General features: G+C 39.8%; 1 protein-coding gene across 4 annotated transcripts in view; it reads right to left on the bottom strand.

Moving 5' to 3' along the window:
• The window catches only part of LOC138026525 (cubilin-like), a 73,677-nt gene extending 49,424 nt beyond the window's left edge, over positions 1 to 24,253 (bottom strand). For 2 of the 4 annotated variants that reach the window (XM_068873907.1, XM_068873908.1), the window contains exons 1-15: positions 24,124 to 24,244; positions 21,122 to 21,163; positions 19,762 to 19,921; positions 19,050 to 19,222; positions 18,777 to 18,833; positions 18,017 to 18,139; positions 17,350 to 17,506; positions 15,506 to 15,678; positions 15,198 to 15,254; positions 14,438 to 14,560; positions 13,472 to 13,628; positions 11,485 to 11,657; positions 6,080 to 6,202; positions 5,411 to 5,567; positions 3,269 to 3,441 (exon numbers count right to left, since the gene is read on the bottom strand). In XM_068873907.1, coding sequence (XP_068730008.1) covers positions 3,269 to 3,441; positions 5,411 to 5,567; positions 6,080 to 6,202; positions 11,485 to 11,657; positions 13,472 to 13,628; positions 14,438 to 14,560; positions 15,198 to 15,254; positions 15,506 to 15,678; positions 17,350 to 17,506; positions 18,017 to 18,139; positions 18,777 to 18,833; positions 19,050 to 19,222; positions 19,762 to 19,921; positions 21,122 to 21,163; positions 24,124 to 24,148 — 1,873 coding nt within the window. In that variant the 5' untranslated portion in view covers positions 24,149 to 24,244. Of the gene's footprint in view, positions 1 to 3,268; positions 3,442 to 5,410; positions 5,568 to 6,079; positions 6,203 to 11,484; positions 11,658 to 13,471; positions 13,629 to 14,437; positions 14,561 to 15,197; positions 15,255 to 15,505; positions 15,679 to 17,349; positions 17,507 to 18,016; positions 18,140 to 18,776; positions 18,834 to 19,049; positions 19,223 to 19,761; positions 19,922 to 21,121; positions 21,164 to 24,123 lie in introns of all 4 variants that reach the window. The other 2 variants (XM_068873910.1, XM_068873909.1) reach the window with 2 other exon arrangements.
• Between the last annotated feature and the right edge of the window lie 747 nt (positions 24,254 to 25,000).

Raw genomic sequence — 25,000 nt, 5'->3', positions numbered from 1 at the left:
TAACACTAAAGCGACAAATGTGCGGCTAGTGTCGTTACAATAGAAGAAAAGAAAAGAATATTTAAACTCGAACGAGGCCAAAAGGGCCAATTTACAATCAAACAAAAGAATACTAAAATGGTGGCCATTTTAGAATAAGGTGTATGATAACCCGTCATGTCAAGAACATGGCCATAATTTGTAATAAAATGTCTTAAAAGATAACTTTCAGAAAACGTTCTCAAAGAAAATTGACAGCTCGAGAATTTGACAATTTTGTACTCACTCATGCCCCGCATCACAGGAGTAGGAACGAATACTTCCGGAATAATCCGGAATAATTCGGAATAATACTTCCGAATACTTCCGGATTGTAATTTAGTAATTTGAAATATGTTCAGTATACCTAATTAACCTAAAGTAAACAGGGGTCTGCTATGATCTCGCCAGCCTTATTGTGTTATAATCCTGAATGCTCTTTTCTTTAGCAGTAGTAAACAATTTAATTTAGTCGGGTAGGTACTTCCAGAAACCCATAAGGGTTGAAACGTGTAACGCGCTTTCACAGCTTCCGAATATTCAGTGCGAACTGATTGGTTGAATGTTTCAGTGCTAAGTACCATATTTGGAAACCCCTTGCTCTTGTTGTTCCAAATATGGTACTTAGCAAATTGAATATTCAGAAGCTTGTTTCCAAGCACACAAGGGGCCGTTGCACGTTTCAACCCTTATGGGTTTCTGGTACTTCCCCATGAGACAGTGCAATGCGACAGGTGTGCATGGTACGACGAGCTTTGTAAATAATACCAACACAGAGATCGTTAAGAGTTTTCCCTTTCTTCCAGCTGGTTGGGACAAAATTATGATTCCCAGCCGCTTTCCCCCAATAAACTTGTTAATTTCTACCTCGTAAAAAGTGGCATTTTCTCCACCAGAGAGCATATATTACTTTTACCTTTCGGAAAATTTTGCCTCAGTTTTGTTTAAGAAACCTCATCAGAGTTTGAATCAACAACAGCACAACTCGCACCTTGCTTGGCAAATTTTCGTTGTTTGTACAGCAAATGCGGATCCGGATCAATAAGAAAACTGTCTTTCCCTTACATGATGTGTTCTTCCACTCTTTTTGTTTTGTCTGTTGCCGAACGCGACTCTTCTGAGGGCCTTAGGCTCTCTAATAGAAACAAAACTCACGGCCCTGATAGCCTAACAATCGAGTTTTACTGTCCTTTTTGGCCCCTTTTGGGCCCCCTTTTGGTTGAAGTTTTAATGAATCTTTTGTCCCCCGCGAGCTTTGTGGCGGATTCAATGAAGTCAAGTGTTACACGTTTGCTTCATAAAAAAGATGATCGGAAGAATCTGAAAAATTGGTGCCCCATTTCCCTGTTGATTGTGGACAATAAGATTTGTTCGAAAGCTCTCCCTCTTCCCTTATCGAAGGTTCTGAGTTCTATTGTGGACCCGGATCAGACCTGTTCTGTCCCAGGTCGGTCTATTTCTTCTAATTTATCCCTTCTTCGTGATACTTAGATTTTATTTAGAAAACCGCCGAGACCGGTATTCTCGTTTCATTAGATCAGGAGAAAACCTTTGATCGTGTTAATCGTTCGTTTCTAATGAATCTTTTAGAGCATTTTGGCTTTGGCCCATCTTTTCGGAATTGGATCTTTACTTTGTATATTAATGGTGCCTACATGCGTATTTTAGTGAATGATTTCCTTTCAGATCCTGTTCCTTCGTTGCGTGGGGTTAGACATGGAGACTGCCTATCTCCCGTGCTTTATCTCGTGTGTGTTGAACTGAGTTAGCTTGTCGGGGTAGAGACTCCCCCACAATTGAAGGCTTTCTTCTTACTAGGGCCATTATAAGGTATATTGGGTTTAAGTTGACAAACATCGTCTTTGTTGGGAATAGTTTCGCTCTGTTTGGGTTCACCCTGTTGTTTGCGTGCTCCGTTGTAATGATGATCTTGTTTTACTTTTTTGAGTTTTTGTTCTGTACCGTTCCTTGATCTTTCTTGTAAATATAGCTTTTATCTGTCTCGCATTAAGTTTTTAAATGCAAGTACTGTCTGCAGTTAGATATAGCTCTTTGGCATTACAAAGCTTTGGCTTTCATGCCAAATTGAGCACTCTACTAGGATGAATCATTTCCGCTGGCAATTGCGCATGATCACCAGCTCGCTAACTTGAGCACTCTGGCATGGCTTAGATCTACCACATGTGTGGGACATTTGGGGTGGCTTTTTAAGCTTAAACTTCGTTTGAGATTGTAGCAATGCACTGATAAGGCCCAGAAGGCCGAAACAGTACTGTCTGCAGTTAAGAAACAACTCCAATTAATTCTGAGCAAATCTGCACGTTCTTCTGTCACAATTACGAAATTTTGCAAGCAATCAACCTACACCAATAGCACATTCAATAATCTCTTTTTCACTGTTATGTTCATTTTACCGTCAAAACACATATTTCTTTAATTAACTGGATCAACCTGTTAGGAACAAAGCTCCTCAGTGCAGGGAACGTTCACGAGCTCTAGCATACTCAAGATTCCATACCAACTGAGGCCCTGTTAGGGGTTTTAGGGATAAGGGAAAACTGGCAAAATAATTTTAGGGATTAGGGATAACTGACGACATAGTTTTAGGGACTAGGGGTAGTTTTAGGGATAGTAGAAAATAGCTTTGATTTCTCAATTATCATGCTTTTGGTCACTTTTGCCGAGCATTTACATCACTGGCGACTGGTAATGAACAGTAAAGGGTCATTTGTCAGTCCATATTAAGGCAGGATGTCCAATATTTGCTCCCAGGCTCTTTAATTCGGTCAACCGCTTGTGTCCTGGAGTTAAACTGTAGAGTTTTCGTATAATTATACAGTTAGGGTATCTGTTAAAAAAAACGGGCCGCTTTACACTTCAGAATTGCCAAATATTGTCAAATTCCAAGCAAAAGGAATTTTAGGGATAACAGTCTCAGTAATTTTAGGGACAAGAGATAGTTCCCCCTAACAGGGCTCCCCAACTCAATTTTTTTCATAACCACATACAACAAGGACACCACAATACGCCAAACATTACTAAAACCTACTCAACACAACACTACCCTATACTACTCCACCACAACACACAACACCACACCACACCACACCACATCATGCCACGCCACGCCACGCCACGCCACGCCACACTACACTACACTACACTACACTACACTGCCATGCTTTACCCTACATAACGCCCACCTTCGCATTACTACACTTCTTCGACAGCACGTTACCGAGGAACTCACCAAGTGGAATAAAAGAGAAAGATAGGTCAAATCCTCTATATTGAACACTCCCGTCTGAATGAAAAGACAACACAGCTGCGCTACTGGTAATCAGCACGCTTCGTCCAGTTTGCAAACCGCAGTATGTGCCGATGATATGGTTCCTATCATTGCTGATTCTTAAATAGTCGTACCTATCATATAAAAGGACAAAAGCACATTAATCAAATAGCAATCAAAGAAAAGATGTCACATTCATGTCAAAACCAGGTCGAGAAATTGGATACATCATAAAATAGCAAATTATCTGCATAGAAATCCTGTCTTCGAAATCCAGTGCGATTTTTATCGCATATTTTGACAACTACGGAAAGATCGTTAAATTGGGCATATTATTAAATAATATTGAAAGCTACATCATCAAGACAGTCCTGCGTTCCTGGCAGTTTCCTTGTTGTCCTTAAAGCGTACAGCCGCTTACTAGCCTTCGAGAAAACTGAATCGACATGAAGATTCCACTTAAGATCGCGCTTGATATGGACTCCAAGTAGCTTGACTGACTGGACAGACTCAAGTTGTTGATTGTTAACAACGAGGGGGTCGAGGGAGACTTGACTCTTTGCAAAGCAGATAGTGAGCTCCTTGGTCTTTTTTGTGTTGAGTCGCATGTTGTTGGTAACTGTTCACTGGTCTATTTGATCCACCACTTTCTGCAGAGTAGACGTAGCACATGCGGCAGTGACAACATCGAAGATGGTGCAATCGTCAATATACTTATAAATAGGAAGAAAGGGAGACAAGTCGTTAATCATGACCAGGAAGAACAGAGGAACAAGCTTGGTCCCCTGTGGTACTCCGGCATTGATAGATTTCACTTGACCAAGCTTGACACACTGGGACCGGTCTTGAAGAAAGCTCGCACACCAGTTCAATAAGATAGGCGGAACATTTAGTTGGCAAAGCTTATGAATCAAGATGTTGCGATCGATTCGATCAAATGCCTTAGAAAATTCAATCAGGCAAGATCTAATAACCGCCTTAGTGGTCTCAGCTCCTTGTAGCCACTCGTGGATAAGACGTACCAAGGCGTGGGAGGTGGACGAATCTTTGATCCCGCCGAACTAATGGGAGTCGATATGAGCCATCACAATAGGGCACAGCCACGAGAACACAAAGCTTATGAATCAAGATGTTGTCATTGATTCGATCAAATGCTTTAGAAAAGTCAATCAGGCAAGATCTAATAACCGCCTTAGGGGTCTCAGCTCCTTGCAGCCACTCGTGGATAAGATGTACCAAGGCGTGGGAGGTGGACGAATCTTTGATCTCGCCGAACTGATGGGAGTCGATATGAGGCATCACAATAGGGCACAGCCACGAGAACACAAACCCTTCCAATACTCTGATAAACACAGCAGTGAGTGAGATCGGCCTTAAATCGCACTGTAAAGACTTTCGGTTGGGAGTCTTCGCAAAAGGGAGGACATTTTCACAACGAAGGAACTCTACCTTGTCTGATAGAGGCGTTAAATATAGAGGCAATAGGGTGGGAAATGACTGGCGCAAAGTCCTTTAATAGCCAATTAGGGATATCATCAGATACAGGTGATTTACCTTCCTTTACCGCAAAGAGAGAACGTTCAACATTGGATGCTAATTGGAAGCGGTCGGATACCGAGTTAGTCGAGGCTTACATTGTTCAAAACACGCTGCACGCTCACTAACCAAACTACATCAGCTGATCGCCTTCGTAGCTTCTCGCTTGAAATATAATTACTTAAAGACAAGGCCACCAGCAATCCTATAAATTTGATGATCTAAATAAAGCCCGATGAAATAGAATGACAGTATGTTTGGGCGTCCGTTCATAATCTGCAAATGAAACTTCATTTACGTCATCCCAGAACACAACAAGGTACCCATGCATTAAATATTGTAATCGATCTAGAATAGAGCAAAGTATTTGCAAAGCAAATTATTGGCTAACGTCTTGGCACTTACCCGCAGTTTGATTGATGTTCCAATTCATTATAACGAATATGTTAAGGCCTCCGTTTATAACCTCCGATACATTTTCACGCCCACGCAAATCAAACTTTAATAGGTGCACCGTAGAGCAAATATTTGGAAAACAAACCCAATCCTAAATGTTTTGGCACTTACCAGCAATTCCAATGGTGTTCCAACTCAAAAACGTTAAAGTAAATGACCAACTTCTGGTCAAAAGGAATAGGAACTCGATAGACACAATCCATGTTTCTTGGATAGTTGTTAGGATATCCGGGACTTCTCAGGATGTTGTTTCTGAAAGACCCACAATCTGAAAGAAAATTAGCATTATCAGTAAGTAAAATATTGAAGAGAACAACACCAATCACAATCAGAGACACGTATCTGAAATGGAAATTCCGTAGCAATGGAAAAAAAAAAAACCAAAGATTCTCTAATGAATTTATTAAGATCTTTCTGATGCCTTTAGATCCCACGTGGTGAGGAAAAAGGCGGGCAGCCATGAAAGAACTATTCATCCTATAAAAATGCTTCCAAAAAGAGATGAAGAGTGTGCTGGACGAGGACGATTTCATGAATTCTCAAGTTTATGGGGCAGAACATGTTACCAGTGATTCAATGATAATTCATCTTTCATGTCCACGTTACAGCTCGCTGTCCCAAAACTTCAAGATGCAAAGCTTAAAATCAATACGTTTCCAACAAAAGTCAAAAGCAAAAAGCGCTACGACACGGCAGTAATATCGTCATCGTCATCGGGTTTACTTAGATTGCTTTTGGTCTTCATCGGATTGCTGAGTTCTACAGTAAAGTTGTACCTACCTGGTGCAGAAGGCGTTTGAGGAGAAGTGGTTTGAATAGAAGTCGGGTTTAGTGCACTTGGTCCAGAGGGGAGGATCACAGAAGGGGTGGTAGTTGGTGCCACTGTTGTCGAAGAGAAAATGCCTAAAAGTAAAATAACATAATTTTTATTAACTCGATTCAAAAACTAAAGTTAAAGCATCAAAAAGACTATGGACGAGTTGTTGCAACCAGCTTGAGTATTAGACGGGTTAAGTTCCTAGTTTAGATCTCTTTTTCTTTTTATTTGTTGGCCCTTCTACAGGCAAAGTTGTACGTAGATGGTGCAGAAGGCGTTCAAGGAGGAGTTGTTGGAATACCCCATACAAAATGGTCATCATTACCCAGTACCAAGGATAAGCAACACAAAATACGAAATACACCACATAATAAATATCCTCTAGAAATTTCGAAGTAGTGACATGACGAAACTTGTCGCGCCATTCTGCCCTCCTATTAACAATGTGCTCATGCAATCTTTGTCTTTATTATATTGAAACTGCGAAATAACTGGCTCTTGATGATAACAGTAACAATAACTTAAAACTACATCACGAATAAATCTTAAAGACCTCTGACTATACAAACATAAACACGTGTTATGACATCCAATAACACTAAAGCGACAAATGTGCGGCTAGCCTCGTTACAATAGAAGTCTTGCCTCACAGGGGTCGTGACGGCCTCCCTGATTGGGTTCGGGCAAGAAAAATCTTACTTGCATAACAAGGAAAACGAGTTTTTCCAATCAAATTTATAAGGTGGTCTTTTCTGCACAACCGAGTGTGACTTTTATTTACTTGGCCTTGGTGTCGTTGTTGGTCGTTGAGTTGAGTATGGACGCAGTGTGGTGTTCCCCGTGGTGAAATCATAAATAACAATAATGTGACATTTAAGAAAAACTACACAACTTTAAAAAATTTGAAAAACACGTTTGGGATACTCAGTATCCATCTTCAGTTGGAGGATGTTTACAAGTGAGTGACTTTATATAAAGTATGTAACAAGTAGGTGTAAATTACAAATTGTAGAATAATACTTACAAACATCCTTCGACTGAAGATGGATACCTGAGTATCCGAAACTTGTCGTGCAAATTTATAAGTTGTGTCATTTTTCTTAAATGTTTGATTTTAATCTCACAACGAAAATTTGGAAGAAGCAATAACAAATAAATTACAGCAGTTCTTCCAAAGTGGAAGAAGGCATCTCCTAATTATAAATGCAGCCAGATCTACTCAATTTCCACGGCAAGGTTGTTCGAAGGATACCTATTGCTGATCCTCGATTGAATTTTACGAACAGCCAGAATATATATTTTTCAACTTTAATCCGCTGAAGCACGAACCTTCCCCTTAAACACCATGGTCCTAGCAGAGCAGCATTTGAACTTAGTATAGTGGGATATGAAAGTGGTTGTCCTAACTGCAAGTTGCCCCTAAAACAGTTAGTTCGTAGCTAAGCGGTATAAGAACTTTGTATAAAAAATTGTCCGAACCTCACTCTTTTGTACGTTTATTCCGCTGCAATTTCATAAAAGAAACACAAGCACCGTTTTCGTGTCTTTAGAATTTAAAATAAGAACTCACGGCATGGTTCAGAGCCATCTTAAAATTCTTTGGACAGATCTGAAACTATTCCGTAGACTTCGTTTAATAATTAAAAATAATGTGCTTCTAATATAACCTTAGAACTTTATTTAAATGTATATGTTGCGGTTTAATTTTGTTTTTGGTTTTTTCAAACCAGTTTAAATTTTTAAACTGGTTTGATTTTTTTTTGAACACTGCCCATTTTAACATATTTGGATATCTTTCTGTAATTAATTTTATGGAGTATGTATAAAATAGAGTAGGAAAATTATTTTAAGATTATTATGATGGATTGTTGTCTCTGATGCTATCAAAGCCAATAATAATTATTTATGAATGTGAACAGTAATTTTTAGTGTTTAGAGTTAAATTCTCAGCTTAGTGATTAGGGTTAAGCTCTCAATTAGGTTTACGCACTAATTGAAAGTCAGTTACCATTTCAGGCGGTGTATGACAACTGCACGCTGCTTACAAATAGCGCTGAGAAGCAGTATTTATTAAGTCTAAGCACCCATTTTAAAACAATTGCCTTTTACTGCGAGTTACGGTTAAACTCATTTGAAAAAGAAATGAACTGGTTTTTAAAAAATTCAAACCAAAAACAAAATTAAACCACAACATATATACTATACAGGAGGCTATTAGGGGACACCAATCTACTCAGTTGCATAAGCAACGAAGCTTGCGGCAACTAATAACTAATACTGTTATCTATGTAACTTGAGCGATCTATTTCATTTTTTTGCCTTAAATGCTTTTGAGCCTTCGCCCTTTCCTGAGTTCACTACTAAGTTTAGACCAAACTAATGGCCCTTGGTATCCAGCTTAGTAAGTGCTTTCCGAAATCACAGTTCCTGAGGTCGTAGTGAGAGTTCTTGGCCTTGAATATTTCACATACTGACACAACTTGGTACAAGCTAAATTTTCACTTTGTATATTAGTGTGGGGATGTCTTGCAAACGCCTGTTGCTAAGTGCTGGCAGATTGGCGAGTTTGAGGAGTTTCCTCACGTTCCTGTTATTACCCGCAGCGCACGATCTTGAGCACGCACAATATCACTATTTGATAATAAAGCTTAGACGTGCCTGGATTATTTTCCGAATCAGAACATCAGATTAACAGTGTTGTTAACAGGTTATAAGGCTGCTATACGCCTTATTCCAAACTGGCTGCCATTTTAGTATTCTTTTGTTTGATTGCAAATTGACCCTTTTGGCCTCGCTTTCAAACGTAAAATTCAAAAGAATATTTAACCTTGAACGAGGCCAAAAGGGCCAATTTGCAATCAAACAAAAGAATACTAAAATGGTGGCCATTTTAGAATAAGGTGTATGATAACCTGTCATGTCAAGAACATGGCCATAATTTATAACAAAATGTCTTAAAAGATAACTTTCAGAAAACGTTCTCAAAGAAAATTCACAGCTCGAGAATTTGACAATTTTGTACTCATTCATGCCCCGCGTCACAGGAGTAGGAACGAATACTTCCGGAATAATCCGGAATAATTCGGAATAATACTTCCAAATACTTCCGGATGGTAATTTAGTAATTTGAAAGATGTTCAGTATACCTAATTAATCTAGTAAACAGGGGTTTGCTATGATCTCGCCAGCCTTATTGTGTTATAATCCTTAATGCTCTTTTCTGTATAGCAGTAGTAAACAATTTAATTTAGTCGGGTAGGTACTTCCCCATGAGACAGTGCAATGCGACAGATCTGCATAAATTAAACTATAATATAAACGTTTAAAAATAATCAACGTACTACGAGCTTTGTTAATAATATCAAGAGTTTTCCCCTTCTTCCAAGCTGGCTGGGACAAAATTATGCTTCCCAGCCGCTTTCCCTCAATAAACTTGTTAATTTCTACCTCGTAAAAAGCGGCATTTTCTCCACCAGAGAGCACATAATACTTTAACCTTTCGGAAAATTTTGCCTCAGTTTTGTTTAAGAAACCTCAGCAGAGTTTGAATCAGCAACTGCAAATTTCCCTTTTGATTGTGGACAATAAGATTTGTTCGAAGGCTCTCCCTCTTCGCTTATCGAAGGTTATGAGTTCTATTGTGGACCCGGATCAGACCTGTTCTGTTCCAGGTCGGTCTATTTCTTCTAATTTATCCCTTCTTCGTGATATTTAGATTTTATTTAGAAAACTGCCGAGACCGGTATTCTCGTTTCGTTAGATCAGGAGAAAACCTTTGATCGTGTTAATCGTTCGTTTCTAATGAATCTTTTGGAGCATTTTGGCTTTGGCCCATCTTTTCGGAATTGGATCTTTACTTTGTATAATGGTGCCTACATGCGTATTTTAGTGAATGATTTCCTTCTGCCTCTCTCCCGTGCTTTATGTCTTCTGTGTTGAAGTGAGTTAGCTTGTCGGGATAGAGACTCCTCCACCATTGAAGGCTTTCTTCTTTCTAGGGCCATTATAAGGTATATTGGGTTTAAGTTGACAAACATCGTCTTTTTTTGGGAATAGTTTCGCTCTGTTTGGGTTCACCCTGCTGTTTGCGTGCTCCGTTGTAATGCTGATCTTGTTTTTCTTTTTTGAGTTTTTGTTGTCTAGCGTTTCTTGGTCTTTCTGGTAAGTATAGCTTTTATCTGTCTCGAATTAAGTTTTTAAATGCAAGTACTGTCTGCAGTTAGATATAGCTCTTTGGCATTACAAAGCTTTTGCTTTCATGCCCAAATTGAGCACTCTACTAGGATGAGTCATTGCCGCTGGCAATTGTGCATGCTCACCAGCTCGCTGGTTTGAGCATTCTGGCATGGCTTAGATCTACCACATGTGTGGGACATTTGGGGTGGCTTTTTAAGCTTAAACTTCGTTTGAGATTGTAGCAATGTACTGATAAGGCCCAGAAGGCCGAAACAGTACTGTTTGCAGTTAAGAAACAACTCCAATTAATTCTGAGCTAATCTTCACGTTCTTCAGTCACAATTACGAAATTTTGCAAGCAATCAACCTACACCAATAGCACATTCAACAATCTCTTTTTAACTGTTATGTTTATTTTACCGTCAAAACCATATATTTCTTTAATTAACTGGATCAACCTGTTATGAACAAAGCTCCTCAGTGCATGGGAGGTTCACGAGCTCTAGCATACTTAAGATTCCATACCAACTGAGGCCCTGTTAGGGGTTTTAGGGATAAGGGAAAACTGGCAAAAAAAATTTTAGGGATTAGGGATAACTGACGACATAATTTTAGGGACAAGGGGTAGTTTTAGGGATAGTAGAAAATAGATTTGACTTCTCAATTATCATGCTTTTGGTCACTTTTGCCGACCATTTACATCACTGGCGACTGGTAATGAGCAGTAAAGGGTCATTTGTCAGTCCATATTCAAGCAGGATATCCAACATTTGCTCCCAGGTTCTTTAATTCGGTCAACCGCTTGTGCGCTGGAGTAAAACTGTAGAGTTTTCGTATAATTATACAGTGTTAGGTTATCTGTTTTAAAAAACTAGTGGCTTTACACTTCAAAAGTGCCAAATATTGTCAAATTCCAAACATAAGTAATTTAAGGTATAACAGTCTCAGTAATTTTAGGGACAAAAGATAGTTCCCCCTAACAGGGTTCCCCAGCTAAATTTTTTTCATAACCACATACAACAAGGACACCACAATACACTGAACATTACTAAAACCTACTCCACACAACGCCACACCACTGCACGCCACGCCAGGCCACACTACACTACACTACACTATCATGCTTTACCCTACACAACGCCCACCTTCACATTACTACACTTCTTCGACAGCACGTTACCGAGGAACTCACCAAGAGGAAGAAAAGATAAAGATAGGTCAAATCCTCTAAATTGAACACTCCCGTCTGAATGAAAAGTCAACACAGCTGCCCTACTGGTAATCAGCACGCGTAGTCCAGTTTGCACACCGCAGTATGTGCCGATTATATGGTTCCTATCATTGCTGATTCTTAAATAGTCGTACCTATCATATAAAAGAACAAAAGCACATTAATCAAATAGCAATCAAAGAAAAGATGTCACATTCATGTCAAAACCAGGTCGAGAAATTGGGTACATCATAAAATAGCAAATTATTTGCATAGAAGTCCTGTCTTCGAAATCCTGTGCGATTTTTATCGCATATTTTGACAACTATGGAAAGATCGTTAAATTGGGCATATTATTAAATAATATTGAAAGCTAGATCATCAAGACAGTCCTGCGTTCCTGGCAGCTTCCTTGTTGTCCTTAAAGCGTACAACCGCTTACTTCAAAAAAACTGAATCGACATGAAGATCCCACTTAAGATCGTGCTTGATAACTCTAAGTAGCTTGACTGACTGGACAGACTCAAGTTGTTGATTGTTAGCAACGATGGGGTCGAGGGAGACTTGACTCTTTGCAAAGAAGATAATGAGCTCCTTGGTTTTTTTGTGTTGAGTCGCATGTTGTTGGTAACTGTCCATTGGTTTATTTGATCCACCTCTTTCTGTGGAGTACATGTAGCACATGCGGCAGTGACCAGCTCGAAATATGGTGCAATCGTCAATATACTTATAAATAGGAAGGGAGGTAGACAAGTCGTTAATCATGACCAGGAAGAACAGGGGGCCAAGCTTGGTCCCCTGTGGTACCCCGCCATTGATAGACTTCCACCTAGATTTCACTTGACCAAGCTTGACACGCTGGGACCGGTCTTGAAGAAAGCTCGCACACCAGTTCAATAAGACAGGCGGAACTTTTAGTTGGCAAAGCTTATGAATCAAGATGTTGTGATCGATTCGATCAAATGCCTTAGAAAAGTCAATCAGGCAAGATCTAATAACCGCCTTAGGGGTCTCAGCTCCTTGCAGCCACTCGTGGATAAGATGTACCAAGGCGTGGGAGGTGGACGAATCTTTGATCTCGCCGAACTGATGGGAGTCGATATGAGGCACCACAATAGGGCACAGCCACGAGAAAACAAACCTTTCCAATACTCTGCTAAACACAGCAGTGAGTGAGATCGGCCTTAAATCGCACTGTAAAGACTTTGGCTTGGGAGTCTTCGCAAAAGGGAGAACATCGGCACATTTCCACAACGAAGGAACTTTGCCTTGTCTGATAGAGGCGTTAAATATAGAGGCGATAGCGTGGGAAATGACTGGCGCAAAGTTCTTTAATAGCCAATTAGGGATATCATCAGATCCAAGGTGATTAACTCGTCAATTGTGTGATCCACAGGAACAGGGCTGTATTCCAAAGGTGGCATGTCACTAGAAATATTGCTGAACGAAACGTTCCATGCTAATTGGAAGCGGTCGGATACCGATTTAGTCGAGGCTTACATTGTTCAAAACACGCTGCACGCTCACTAACCAAACTACATCAGCTGATCGCCTTCGTAGCTTCTGGCTTGAAATCTAATTACTTAAAGACAAAGCCACCAGCAATCCTATAAATTTGATGATCTAAATAAAGCTCGGTGAAGTAGGATGACAGTATGTTTGGGCGTCCCTTCATAATCTCCAAATGAAAATTCATTTACGTCATCCCAGAACACAACAAGGTACCCATGCATTAAATATTGTAATCGATCTAGAATAGAGCAAAGTATTTGCAAAGCAAATTATTGGCTAACGTCTTGGCACTTACCCGCAGTTTGATTGATGTTCCAATTCATTATAACGAATATGTTAAGGCGTCCGTTTATAACCTCCAATACATTTTCACGCCCACGCAAATCAAACTTTAATAGGTGCACCGTAGAGCAAATATTTGGAAAACAAACCCAATCCTAAATGTTTTGGCACTTACCTGCAATTCCAATGGCGTTCCAACTCAAAAAAGTTAAAGTAAATGACCAACTTCTGGTCAAAAGGAATAGGAACTCGATAGACACAATCCATGTTTCTTGGATAGTTGTTAGGATATCCGGGACTTCTCAGGGTGTTGTTTCTGAAAGACCCACAACCTGAAAGAAAATTAGCATTATCAGTAAGTAAAATATTGAAGACAACAACACCATTCACAATCAGAGACACGTATCTGAAAGGGAAATTCCGTAGCAATGGAAAAAAAAAACCGAAGATTCTCTAATGAATATATTAAGATCTTTCTGATGCCTTTAGATCCCACGCGGTGAGGGAAAAGGCTGGTAGCCATGAAAGAACTATTTATCGTACGAACAAGCTTCCGAAAAGAGATGAAGAGTGTGCTGGACGAGGACGATTTCATGAATTTTTAAGTTTATGGGGCAGAAAATGTTACCAGTGTTTTAATGATAATTCATCTTTCATCTCCACGTTACAGCTCGCTGTCCCAAAACTTCAAGATGCAAAGCTTAAAATCGATACGTTTGCAACAAAAGTCAAAAGCAAAAAGCGCTAGGACACGGCAGTAATATCGTCATCGTCATCGGGTTTACTTAGATTGCTTTTGGTCTTCATCGGATTGCTGACTTCTACAGTGAAGTTGTAACCACCTGGTGCAGAAGGCGTTTGAGGAAGAATGGTTTGAATAGAAGTGGAGTTTAGTGGTCCTGAGGCGATCGTAGAAAGGGTGGTTGTTGGTATTACCGTAATCAAAGAAAAAATACCTAAAAGTAAAATACAATAATTGTCATTAACGCATTTCAAAATCTGAAGTCAAAGCATCGAAAAGACCATGAACGAGTTTTTGGAAGCAGCAGAGTATTAAACGGAGTTAAGTTCCTGGGTTAAATTGTTTTTTCTCTTTTTTATTTGTTGTCTTTCTACAGGTACAGTGTAAAGTTGTACGTACCTGAGGCAGAAGGCGTTTGAGGAAGAATGGTTTGAATAGAAGTCGTGTTTAGTGTACTTGGTCCAGAGGGGAGGATCATAGAAGGGGTCGTAGTTTGTGCCACTGTTGTCGGAGAGAAAATGCCTGAAAGTAAAATAACATAATTGTTATTAACTCAATTCAAAAACTGAAGTTAAAGCATCAAAAAGACTATGGATGAGTTGTTGGAAGCAGCCTGAGTATTAAACGGGTTAAGTTCCTAGTTTAGGTTGCTTTTTCTTCTTATTTGGTGGCCCTTCTACAGGCAAAGTTGTACGTAGATGGTGCAGAAGGCGTTCGAGGAGGAGTTGTTGGAATACCCCACACAAGATGGTCATCATTACCCAGTACCAAGGATAAGCAACACAAATTACGAAATACAGTACATAATAAATATCCTCTGAAAATTTCGCAGTAGTGACATGACGAAACTTGTCGCGCCATTCTGCCCTCCTATTAACAATGCGCTCATGCAATCTTTGTCTTTGTTATATTCAAGCTGCGAAATAACTGGCTCTTAATGATAACAGTAACAATGACCTAAAACTACATCACGAATAAATCTTAAAGACGCCTGACTACAAATCTTTACATAAACACGTGTTATGACATCCAATAACACTAAAGCGACAAATGTGCGGGTAGTGTCGTTACAACAGAAGTCTTAATAAAGTAAACGAGTTTCTCCAATTAAATTTATAAGGTGGTCTTTTCTGCACAACCGAGCGTGACTTTTACTTACTTGGCCTTGGTGTCGTTGTTGGTCGTTGAGTTGAGTATGGACGCAGTGTGGTGTTCCCTGTGGTGAAATCATAAATAACAATAACGTGACATTTAAGAAAAACGACACAACTTTAAAAGAATTGAAAAACATGATTTAATTCTGAGCCACGCCACGCTACGTCACGCAACGCTACGCCACGCCACGCCACGCCACGCCACGCCACACTACACTACACTACACTACACTACACTACCATGCTTTACCCTACACAACGCCCACCTACACATTACTACACTTCTTCGACAGCACGTTACCGAGGAACTCACCAAGCGGAAGAAAAGAGAAAGATAGGTCAAATCCTCTATATTGAAAAACCCCGTCTGAATGAAAAGACAACACCGCTGCGCTACTGGTAATCAACACGCTTCGTCCAGTTTGCAAACCGCAGTATGTGCCGATGATATGGTTCCTATCATTTCTGATTCTTAAGTAGTCGTACCTATCATATAAAAGGACAAAAGCACATTAATCAAATAGCAATCAAAGAAAAGATGTCACATTCATGTCAAACCAGGTCGAGAAATTGGGTACATCATAAAATAGCAAATTATTTGCATAGAAATCCTGTCTTCGAAATCCTGTGCGATTTTTATCGCATATTTTGACAACTATGGAAAGATCGTTAAATTGGGCATATTATTAAATAATATTGAAAGCTAGATCATCAAGACAGTCCTGCGTTCCTGGCAGTTTCCTTGTTGTCCTTAAAGCGTACAACCGCTTACTTCAAGAAAACTGAATCGACATGAAGATCCCACTTAAGATCGTGCTTGATATGGACTCCAAGTAGCTTGACTGACTGGACAGACTCAAGTTGTGGATTGTTAACAACGAGGGGTTCGAGGAAGACTTGACTCTTTGCAAAGCAGATAGTGAGCTCCTTGGTCTTTTTTTGTGTTAAGTCTTATGTTGTTGCTAACTGTTCACTGGTTTATTTGATCCACCTCTTTCTGCAGAGTAGACGTAGCACATACGGGAGTGACAACCTCGAAGATGGTGCAATCGTCAATATACTTATGAATAGGAAGGGAGGTAGACAAGTCCTTAATCATGACCAGGAAAAACAGGGGGCCAAGCTTGGTCCCCTGTGGTAGCGCGGCATTGATAGACTTCCACCTAGATTTCACTTGACCAAGCCTGACACGCTGGGACCGCTCTTGAAGAAAGCTCGCACACCAGTTCAATAAGATAGGCAGAACATTTAGTAGGCAAAGCTTATGAATCAAGATGTTGTGATCGATTCGATCAAATTCCTTAGAAAAGTCAATCAGGCAAGATCTAATAACCGCCTTAGAGGTCTCAGCTCCTTGCAGCCACTCGTGGATAAGACGTACCAAGGCGTGGGAGGTGGACGAATCTTTGATCCCGCCGAACTGATGGGAGTCGATATGAGGCATCACAATAGGGCACAGCCACGAGAACACAAACCCTTCCAATTATTTGCTAAACACAGCAGTGAGTGAGATCGGCGTTAAATCCTTCCCTTACGGCCAAGAGAGAACGTTTAACGGCCTCTGGTGTAATGATTAACTCGTCAATTGTGTGATCCACAGGAACAGGGCTGTATTCCAAAGGTGGCATTTCACTAGAAATCTTGCTGAACGAAACGTTAGATGCTAATTGGAAGCGGTCGGATACCGAGTTAGTCAAAACACGCTACACGCTCACTAACCAAACTACATCAGCTGATCGCCTTCGTAGCTTCTGGCTTGAAATCTAATAACTTAAAGACAAGGCCACCAGCAATCCTATAAATTTGATGATCTAAATAAAGCTCGATGAAATAGGATGACAGTATGTTTGGGCGTCCGTTTATAACCTCCAAATGAAACTTCATTTACGTCATCCCAGAACACAACAAGGTACCCATGCATTAAATATTGTAATCGATCTAGAATAGAGCAAAGTATTTGCAAAGCAAATTATTGGCTAACGTCTTGGCACTTACCCGCAGTTTGATTGATGTTCCAGTTCATTATAACGAATATGTTAAGGCCTCCGTTTATAACCTCCAATACATTTTCACGCCCACGCAAATCAAACTTTAATAGGTGCACCGTAGAGCAAATATTTGGAAAACAAACCCAATCCTAAATGTTTTGGCACTTACCAGCAATTCCGATGGCGTTCCAACTCAAAAAAGTTAAAGTAAATGACCAACTTCTGGTCAAAAGGAATAGGAACTCGATAGACACAATCCATGTTTCTTGCATAGTTGTTAGGATATCCGGGACTTCTCAGGGTGTTGTTTCTGAAAGACCCACAATCTGAAAGAAAATTAGCATTATCAGTAAGTAAAATATTGAAGACAACAACACCATTCACAATCAGAGACACGTATCTGAAATGGAAATTCCGTAGCAATGGAAAAAAAAACCCAAAGATTCTCTAATGAATATATTAAGATCTTTCTGATGCCTTTAGATCCCACGCGGTGAGGGAAAAGGCCGGCGGCGATGAAAGAACTATTTATCGTAGAAACAAGCTTCCCAAAAGAGATGAAGAGTGTGCTGGACGAGGACGATTTCATGAATTGTCAAGTTTATGGGGCAGAAAATGTTACCAGTGTTTCAATGATAATTCATCTTTTATCTCCACGTTACAGCTCGCTGTCCCAAAACTTCAAGATGCAAAGCTTAAAATCGATACGTTTGCAACAAAAGTCAAAAGCAAAAAGCGCTAGGACACGGCAGTAATATCATCATCGTCATCGGGTTTACTTAGATTGCTTTTGGTCTTCATCGGATTGCTTAGTTCTACAGTAAAGTTGTACCTACCTGGTGCAGAAGGCGTTTGAGGAAGAATGGTTTGAATAGAAGTCGGGTTTAGTGCACTTGGTCCTGAGGGGAGGATCACAGAAGGGGTGGTAGTTGGTGCCACTGTTGTCGAAGAGAAAATGCCTAAAAGTAAAATAACATAATTGTTATTAACTCAATTCAAAAACTGAAGTTAAAGCATCAAAAAGACTATGGACGAGTTGTTGGAAGCAGCTTGAGTATTAAACGGGTGAAGTTCCTAGTTTAGGTTGCTTTTTCTTCTTATTTGGTGGCTCTTCTACAGGCAAAGTTGTACGTAGATGGTGCAGAAGGCGTTCGAGGAGGAGTTGTTGGAATACCCCACACAAAATGGTCATCATTATCCAGTACCAAGGATAAGCAACACAAAATACGAAATACACCACATAATAAATATCCTCTAAAAATTTCGAAGTAGTGACATGACGAAACTTGTCGCGCAATTCTGCCCTCCTATTAACAATGCGCTCATGCAATCTTTGTCTTTGTTATATTCAAACTGCGAAATAACTGGCTCTTGATGATAACAGTAACAATGACTTAAAACTACATCACGAATAAATCTTAAAGACGCCTGACTACAAATCTTTACATAAACACGTGTTATGACATCCAATAACACTAAAGCGACAAATGTGCGGGTAGTGTCGTTACAATAGAAGTCTTAACAAAGTAAACGAGCTTCTCCAATTAAATTTATAAGGTGATCTTTTCTCCACAACCGAGTGTGACTTTTACTTACTTGGCCTTGGTGTCGTTGTTGGTCGTTGAGTTGAATATGGACGCAGTGTGGTGTTCCCTGTGGTGAAATCATAAATAACAATAACGTGACATTTAAGAAAAACGACACAACTTTAAAAAAATTGAAAAACATGTTTTAATTCTGAGCCACGCCACGCCACGCCACGCCACGCCACACTACACTACACTACACTACACTACCATGCTTTACCCTACACAACGCCCACCTTCACATTACTACACTTCTTCGACAGCACGTTACCGAGGAACTCACCAAGCGGAAGAAAAGAGAAAGATAGGTCAAATCCTCTAAATTGAACACTCCCGTCTGAATGAAAAGACAACACCGCTGCGCTACTGGTAATCAGCACGCGTAGTCCAGTTTGCACACCGCAGTATGTGCCGATTATATGGTTCCTATCATTGCTGATTCTTAAGTAGTCGTACCTATCATATAAAAGGACAAAAGCACATTAATCAAATAGCAATCAAAGAAAAGATGTCACATTCATGTCAAACCAGGTCGAGAAATTGGGTACATCATAAAATAGCAAATTATTTGCATAGAAATCCTGTCTTCGAAATCCTGTGCGATTTTTATCGCATATTTTGACAACTATGGAAAGATCGTTAAATTGGGCATATTATTAAATATTGAAAGCTAGGTCATCAAGACAGTCCTGCGTTCCTGGCAGTTTCCTTGTTGTGCCGGGATCTCAACTCAGTTTAAACCTTAGTGGATGAGCGGTCTAATACCGTTACTCAAGGCTTACATTGTTCAAAACACGCTGGATATCGACTAGTGGAAAGTGCATTAGCTCATGGCCTTCGTGGCGTCTGGCTTGGAATCTAATTAGTTATAGACAAGACCACAAGCAATCCTATGAATTTGATGATGTAAATAAAGCTGAATGCAATGCGATGATAGAAAGTAAAAAAAAACTCGTTGTAACAAGTATAATTGGGCGTCATTTCCTGGTACTTACGGGCAATAATTCCAACTGTTTTCCAACTTGAAATCTTTAAAGTAAATTTCCAACTCCTGGTCAAGAGGAATAGGAACGCGATAAACACAATCCATGTTGCTTGGATAGTTGTTGGGATATCCGGGACTTCTCAGGGTGTTGTTTTGGACAGAACCACAATCTGGAATTGAAGCAAAATATTTTGAACCACACTAGAGTTTTCATATTGTTACACCAGGGCCGTGGCCAGTATGAGGCAATCCGAGGCACTTGCCTCCGTCATTTTTTTTTTTGCGATTTTTTTAGTAAGGCGGGATACCAGTGCTATCTTTGAATGTAGGAAGCAAAAACACCCTAAATACGTACGAGGCGAACTTAACCACGGACGTTGCCTCAGTCATAATTTTTTTCTGGCTAGGGCCATGTACACCTACAGAATATCCAACAAATTCATTGAAAAATTATTTCCCAAGCTTTTTACGTCTAGTAGTAGGTTTTACGTCTACGTTTTCCACCCCGATGCTTTCGAAATAATCTTTCCCAAACCTTATCGCTTTTAATTCTCCCGTTAGACCTGTCCACACTGCAGTCAACCATATCGTACGGATGAAAGAGAAAGTGCATTCTTTTTTGTTTGTTTGTTTCCCTTTGAAACATTGCGTAACACATATAGGCCTTTAGTTTATTCATATGAAACCCACGGCCTCATTGCCTTGGTTCAGACAGCTAAACACATTAAGGGAAGATCTTTACTGTCACAAAAATGTTGTTCGCTGGAAAAAATTGAATTTTTGCCAAATTTAGGGAACGTTTACTTTCAACTTTCTTCTACCTTAATGCTTGATGTCTACAATAAAGCACTGCTATCCATTAAGTATTTTTTTTCTATTAAAGCCGCAAAAATGTTTGCAACAGAATATCAGGAAATTTGACACATCTCCTGAAATATAGATTCAAGACTGAGAATAGTCACTGAAACTCTATTCCAAATCTTCCAAAAGCAAGACTATTATGCTAATTTAGATAGTCGCTAATAGATAAGATGAAAGGAATCTGAATCTCTCTTATCTTTCGCTGCTCTTATAATCTTCATCTTCTAGCTTCTGTGGTTTATTTCATCTTTCCTGTAATTCAAATACTATGTGTCTTCATGCTACCCAGTACCCACCCTGATTAAGCGTGCTATTTGCAGGTGTTTGTGCTTATAACGTCGTTTTGGATTTGTATTAAAGTTTGTTGTTGTTGTTGTTGTTATTTATTCAATGTGAAAACACATGGTTAAAAAGGCTAAAACGTCCATTGGGCTATCAGCAAATTGGCAGACAGAGATCAGTGACAGATTGTCAACAGTGCTTGAGAGAACTCTAAAGGGAATACTTACCATCGTCAGCCAAGATTAGCCGAACTGAAATTAAGACTATGACTGAAAGAAAAATGACATCATTAGAATCGCATACTAGTAAAAATATGATGAATCTTTAAATGTCTGAAGACCATGTTTATCGGGAGAAACAAACAGAAAGGAAATCAAAATGTGACCATTTTGTATACATGATACTTGATATGATCGTTTAACTAGACTTCTCTACTTATTACAAATCAAAAGGACCTAACAGGAAACGCACTTGTTGGTGCAACCTTCTTTTGTAACGAATTAACCCAATGTTTCAATTTTATTCTTTCACAAACAAGGAGAAAGTTCAAAATCGATCATGATACCATACTAAAACGAGCACCTTTTTGGCTGAGAGAGGGGTAACAGAAAACTGGTTGATCTGACTTCCAAGCAATGTTTTTCAAAGCTGCTGGGTGAAGCAAATTCCAAGATTAGTTTGCATTCTGCATGGCAACGGCCACTGGGTCAACTTTAGGAAGGAATCACACCACTGAATTTTAAATCTACTTTCACACAATCACCTCAGGCATCTAAAAGTGCCAGAGATAGAATGTTTGACAATGAAAAGAGACTGGAAAACCAGACGATCCAAAGCCTCCTTAACACATTGCACTGAACGCTCTGGATCCAGTTCAAGCATCCAAATTCGTAGTTTGTTAAATGTCGAAAGGAGATCGGCAAAACATTTCAGGTGTACGAATACGGGCGGAATAATTGGTTTTCGCTTCACAAACAGCCTCAAATGTGTACAAATGTTTGACCTAATTTATGCAAAGGAAGATTAAGGTGAATTACGGAAATACGCGCAGGACACTCCACGCACAAAGAGAATACTTAGCAGGGGAGTAACAGGAAAGACCTATTGCGCAACTTTTCTATTTTCCTGACACAGAAAAAAAAGAAAAATAATAAAAATAAGAAAACGGAGAAAATCCACTCATTTTCTGACTAGGTTGCCATATGGCAACCCAGTAATGTACAGATTTAGCCAAGCCAAAAAGCGGAGATAACTCTGAGGTTGTCAGGTATTACACGTAACGTCACCAAATGTTACACCTGTATACGTGTCACGAAGTGTCTCACCTTATTTTGGAGTATTCATTCCAGTCATAACCAAATTTTCAGCCATCAATGGGTTACCATATTTTCTTACCTATGGTGCTCCGCGCGCGCGCCTTCCCCGCGCGGAGCTTTGCTATTAGGGAGCTTAAGCACGCGCGTTTTTGAGACAAGTAAGTGAGCTGTTTTCCCTTTTAACCTGTCTTCAGACAACCACATTTACATTGCTAAGTATCTTTTCTCCATTAGAGATAATTCGTATAAAAATCTGGGAGACACCACTGTCCTTGCAGGAGAAATGTCCTCTTCCGGTTGCCATCCGCGCCTCAAAAATGCGCGTGCTTAAGCTCCCTATTAATCGATGTTGCTTAATATGACAAGTGTTAGAATTGCGTTGTTAAGTCACTTGACCGGCCTCTAGCTGTTAATCCAATGGATTCCTGGCATTCACCCCTGCATCAAATTATGGACGGGGCTATTTTGGCTGACTCGGGTGGCTTAACGTGGAGAAGAAGCTATATTAGCTACCACTGATATACAGCTCTGGAGGAATCGCGGAATGTTCGTACGAGTTATCTTTCCAACCTTCAGTTTGCTGGAGAGAATTTAAACGCACAACCTGGCTTTTCGGATAACAGCCGCTTTGCCAACTGCCTTCGTGAAAAAAGGGTTAAGTCGTCCCCTTTTTCTTCCTCCGTTCAGCGTCGTCCAACCGACCCAAATTGTTGAGTTTTCAAACAAACATTTGAGGAGGGTCATTACTTACTAAAACATTTTTTTAACCTTAATCTGAAAGATAAACATTGCTTTTGCCCGAACACATTTTCAGTTTCAATTTCAACTCCAGTGAACGTGACATTCTCCACAGGAGATTCTTTCTGTCCGCGTGGGAGGAAATGTGTTTTAAAGTAGGAAACGCATTCGAAGGTATAAATGGAGAAAAAAAATGGAAGGGAGGCTGCCTTAACGGAAAAATGGTAGGAGATCTGTCGTTTGAAGACAGCCTAATGGTCTCAATGCAGACATCACTGTGATTAATTTGTCAACTCCTCCACCTCTTCTAATGAGATCTACATGCAACAATCAGCGTGCAGCTCTTTGATTTAAAACCAGGTTCGCACCACCGGTACCTCTTAACATTATGTAAATTAAATGAACCAGACGACATTTGAGACAAATTTCTCCTCTTTATGTTATGATTTATGAGCAATGCTGTTTCATTCAGTGCCTAATTTGTTCTGTTTCGTCCTAAAATGAGAACGCCCCCATTTAAGGAGCTTTCCATTCCCCATATCTTCTTCGTTTAAATTCCTTGTAAAGACTAAAACAGTCATTCTTGACAGGCTACATTGTTTCAAATATATCACAATCACGCCAGGTGAAACTTTGTAATAAAGTAAGCATCTATGTAATAATACGGTTCTATTTGGTAAATTAATTGCGTATAAACGCGTCTTCCACTCAATGCTCTCTGGGCATGTATCATTCACATGCATTTTTCTTGCGTTTAACCACAATGAAACACTGTTTATATGCGTTTGCGACCGTTCAAAACACGACAAAACCTTTTCTTTTCGTTTTTCACCTTAATTCCCCCTTTTTTTTAATGTAAGGTCACAATATAGTTTTGTACCAGGAGCCGTTAGGGCTTGAAACAATCTACCACCAAGTACGATAGCAATACATAATGCCTTCAAGGCTGTTGTTAAAAAAGTGTAATTTCTCAGATATTGTTCTCATTAGGTCAGCCGCACTTAATTCTCAAAGTGAAGCGAAGTGAAGTAATGAACGCCCTAGTTTTAGCTAGTTCAAATTTCCAATACGCTAAACGTCAAAATACTTTAGGTATAAGAATAAGACCAGAATAATTGAAATGCTGTTGTATTTTTTTTTAAGTAGCCGACATTTAGTTTTTGCTCTGAACTTACCGTGCGCTAACACATACAATCTCATGGTCACTCATTAAGGTAGACATGTATATCCAGCTGATGCCTTGATCAAAATTTTGCAGCCCAAGAACTACTAAGGATTATTAACTCGGAATCAAATGCTATTTCAACAAATCGTGTCATGTCCAAAAATATGCCGGAAGAGGCGTCTATGCTTGTCCGAATGTGACAATCACCTAGACTACGTCCGTCAAGTCAGGCTTCTAGGAGTCAATATAGACAGCTCCCTCTCTTTTCTACCGATCGAAAGTGCAAGGTAAGGTTACCGATGACGTAATGTAGAGTCGACTATTGTTTGCAAATTGTTTCTAGAACCAATCGTAGTGCGAGGTCTTTGGTGTCAGCGGGTTTTGTGCGTTCTCTTTGTTCTATAATGCACTTAACTGAAGTGGTGTTTGGGAACCAGCACGTTCCAAACCGAGCTAACAAGCTTATATATGTGACAACCTTCGACCAGCGAGACAACTACACTACAATCCCCAAAGCAAAGTAACTGAGAAAAGATCTATTGTAGATTCACTATAAATTGAATCGGCAAGCGTGCCAAGTGAGTATCAGATCGACCTTGCGTGCTCAATTGGCCAGCGGCCATTATTGTCTAGAGGTCACTGTCAAAACAAACGCTTGAATGAAATGACAATCAAGAGCGAGCACCGAGTTAAGTCTGAGTAGATCCGATTGTATATAAATGTCTTTAATTTTTTTTAATCAATTGTCTAAAAAAGATATTTTTTCTGGTGGGGGGGGGGGGGGGGGTGGGGGAAGGGGTGTAGTTAAATAACGGGGGCTTGGTTTTCTTAGGGGGTTAAAAAAGAACTAGACATCTTTCCCTCCCTTCTACTCACCTACCCCTCCC

The sequence above is a fragment of the Montipora capricornis genome, chromosome 12, assembly GCF_036669925.1.
Source record: "Montipora capricornis isolate CH-2021 chromosome 12, ASM3666992v2, whole genome shotgun sequence".
In the NCBI taxonomy this organism is placed as follows: Eukaryota; Metazoa; Cnidaria; class Anthozoa; order Scleractinia; family Acroporidae; genus Montipora; species Montipora capricornis.
The sequence above is the reverse complement of the archived record's forward strand: the minus strand, read 5'-3'. Positions and strand labels throughout refer to the sequence as shown.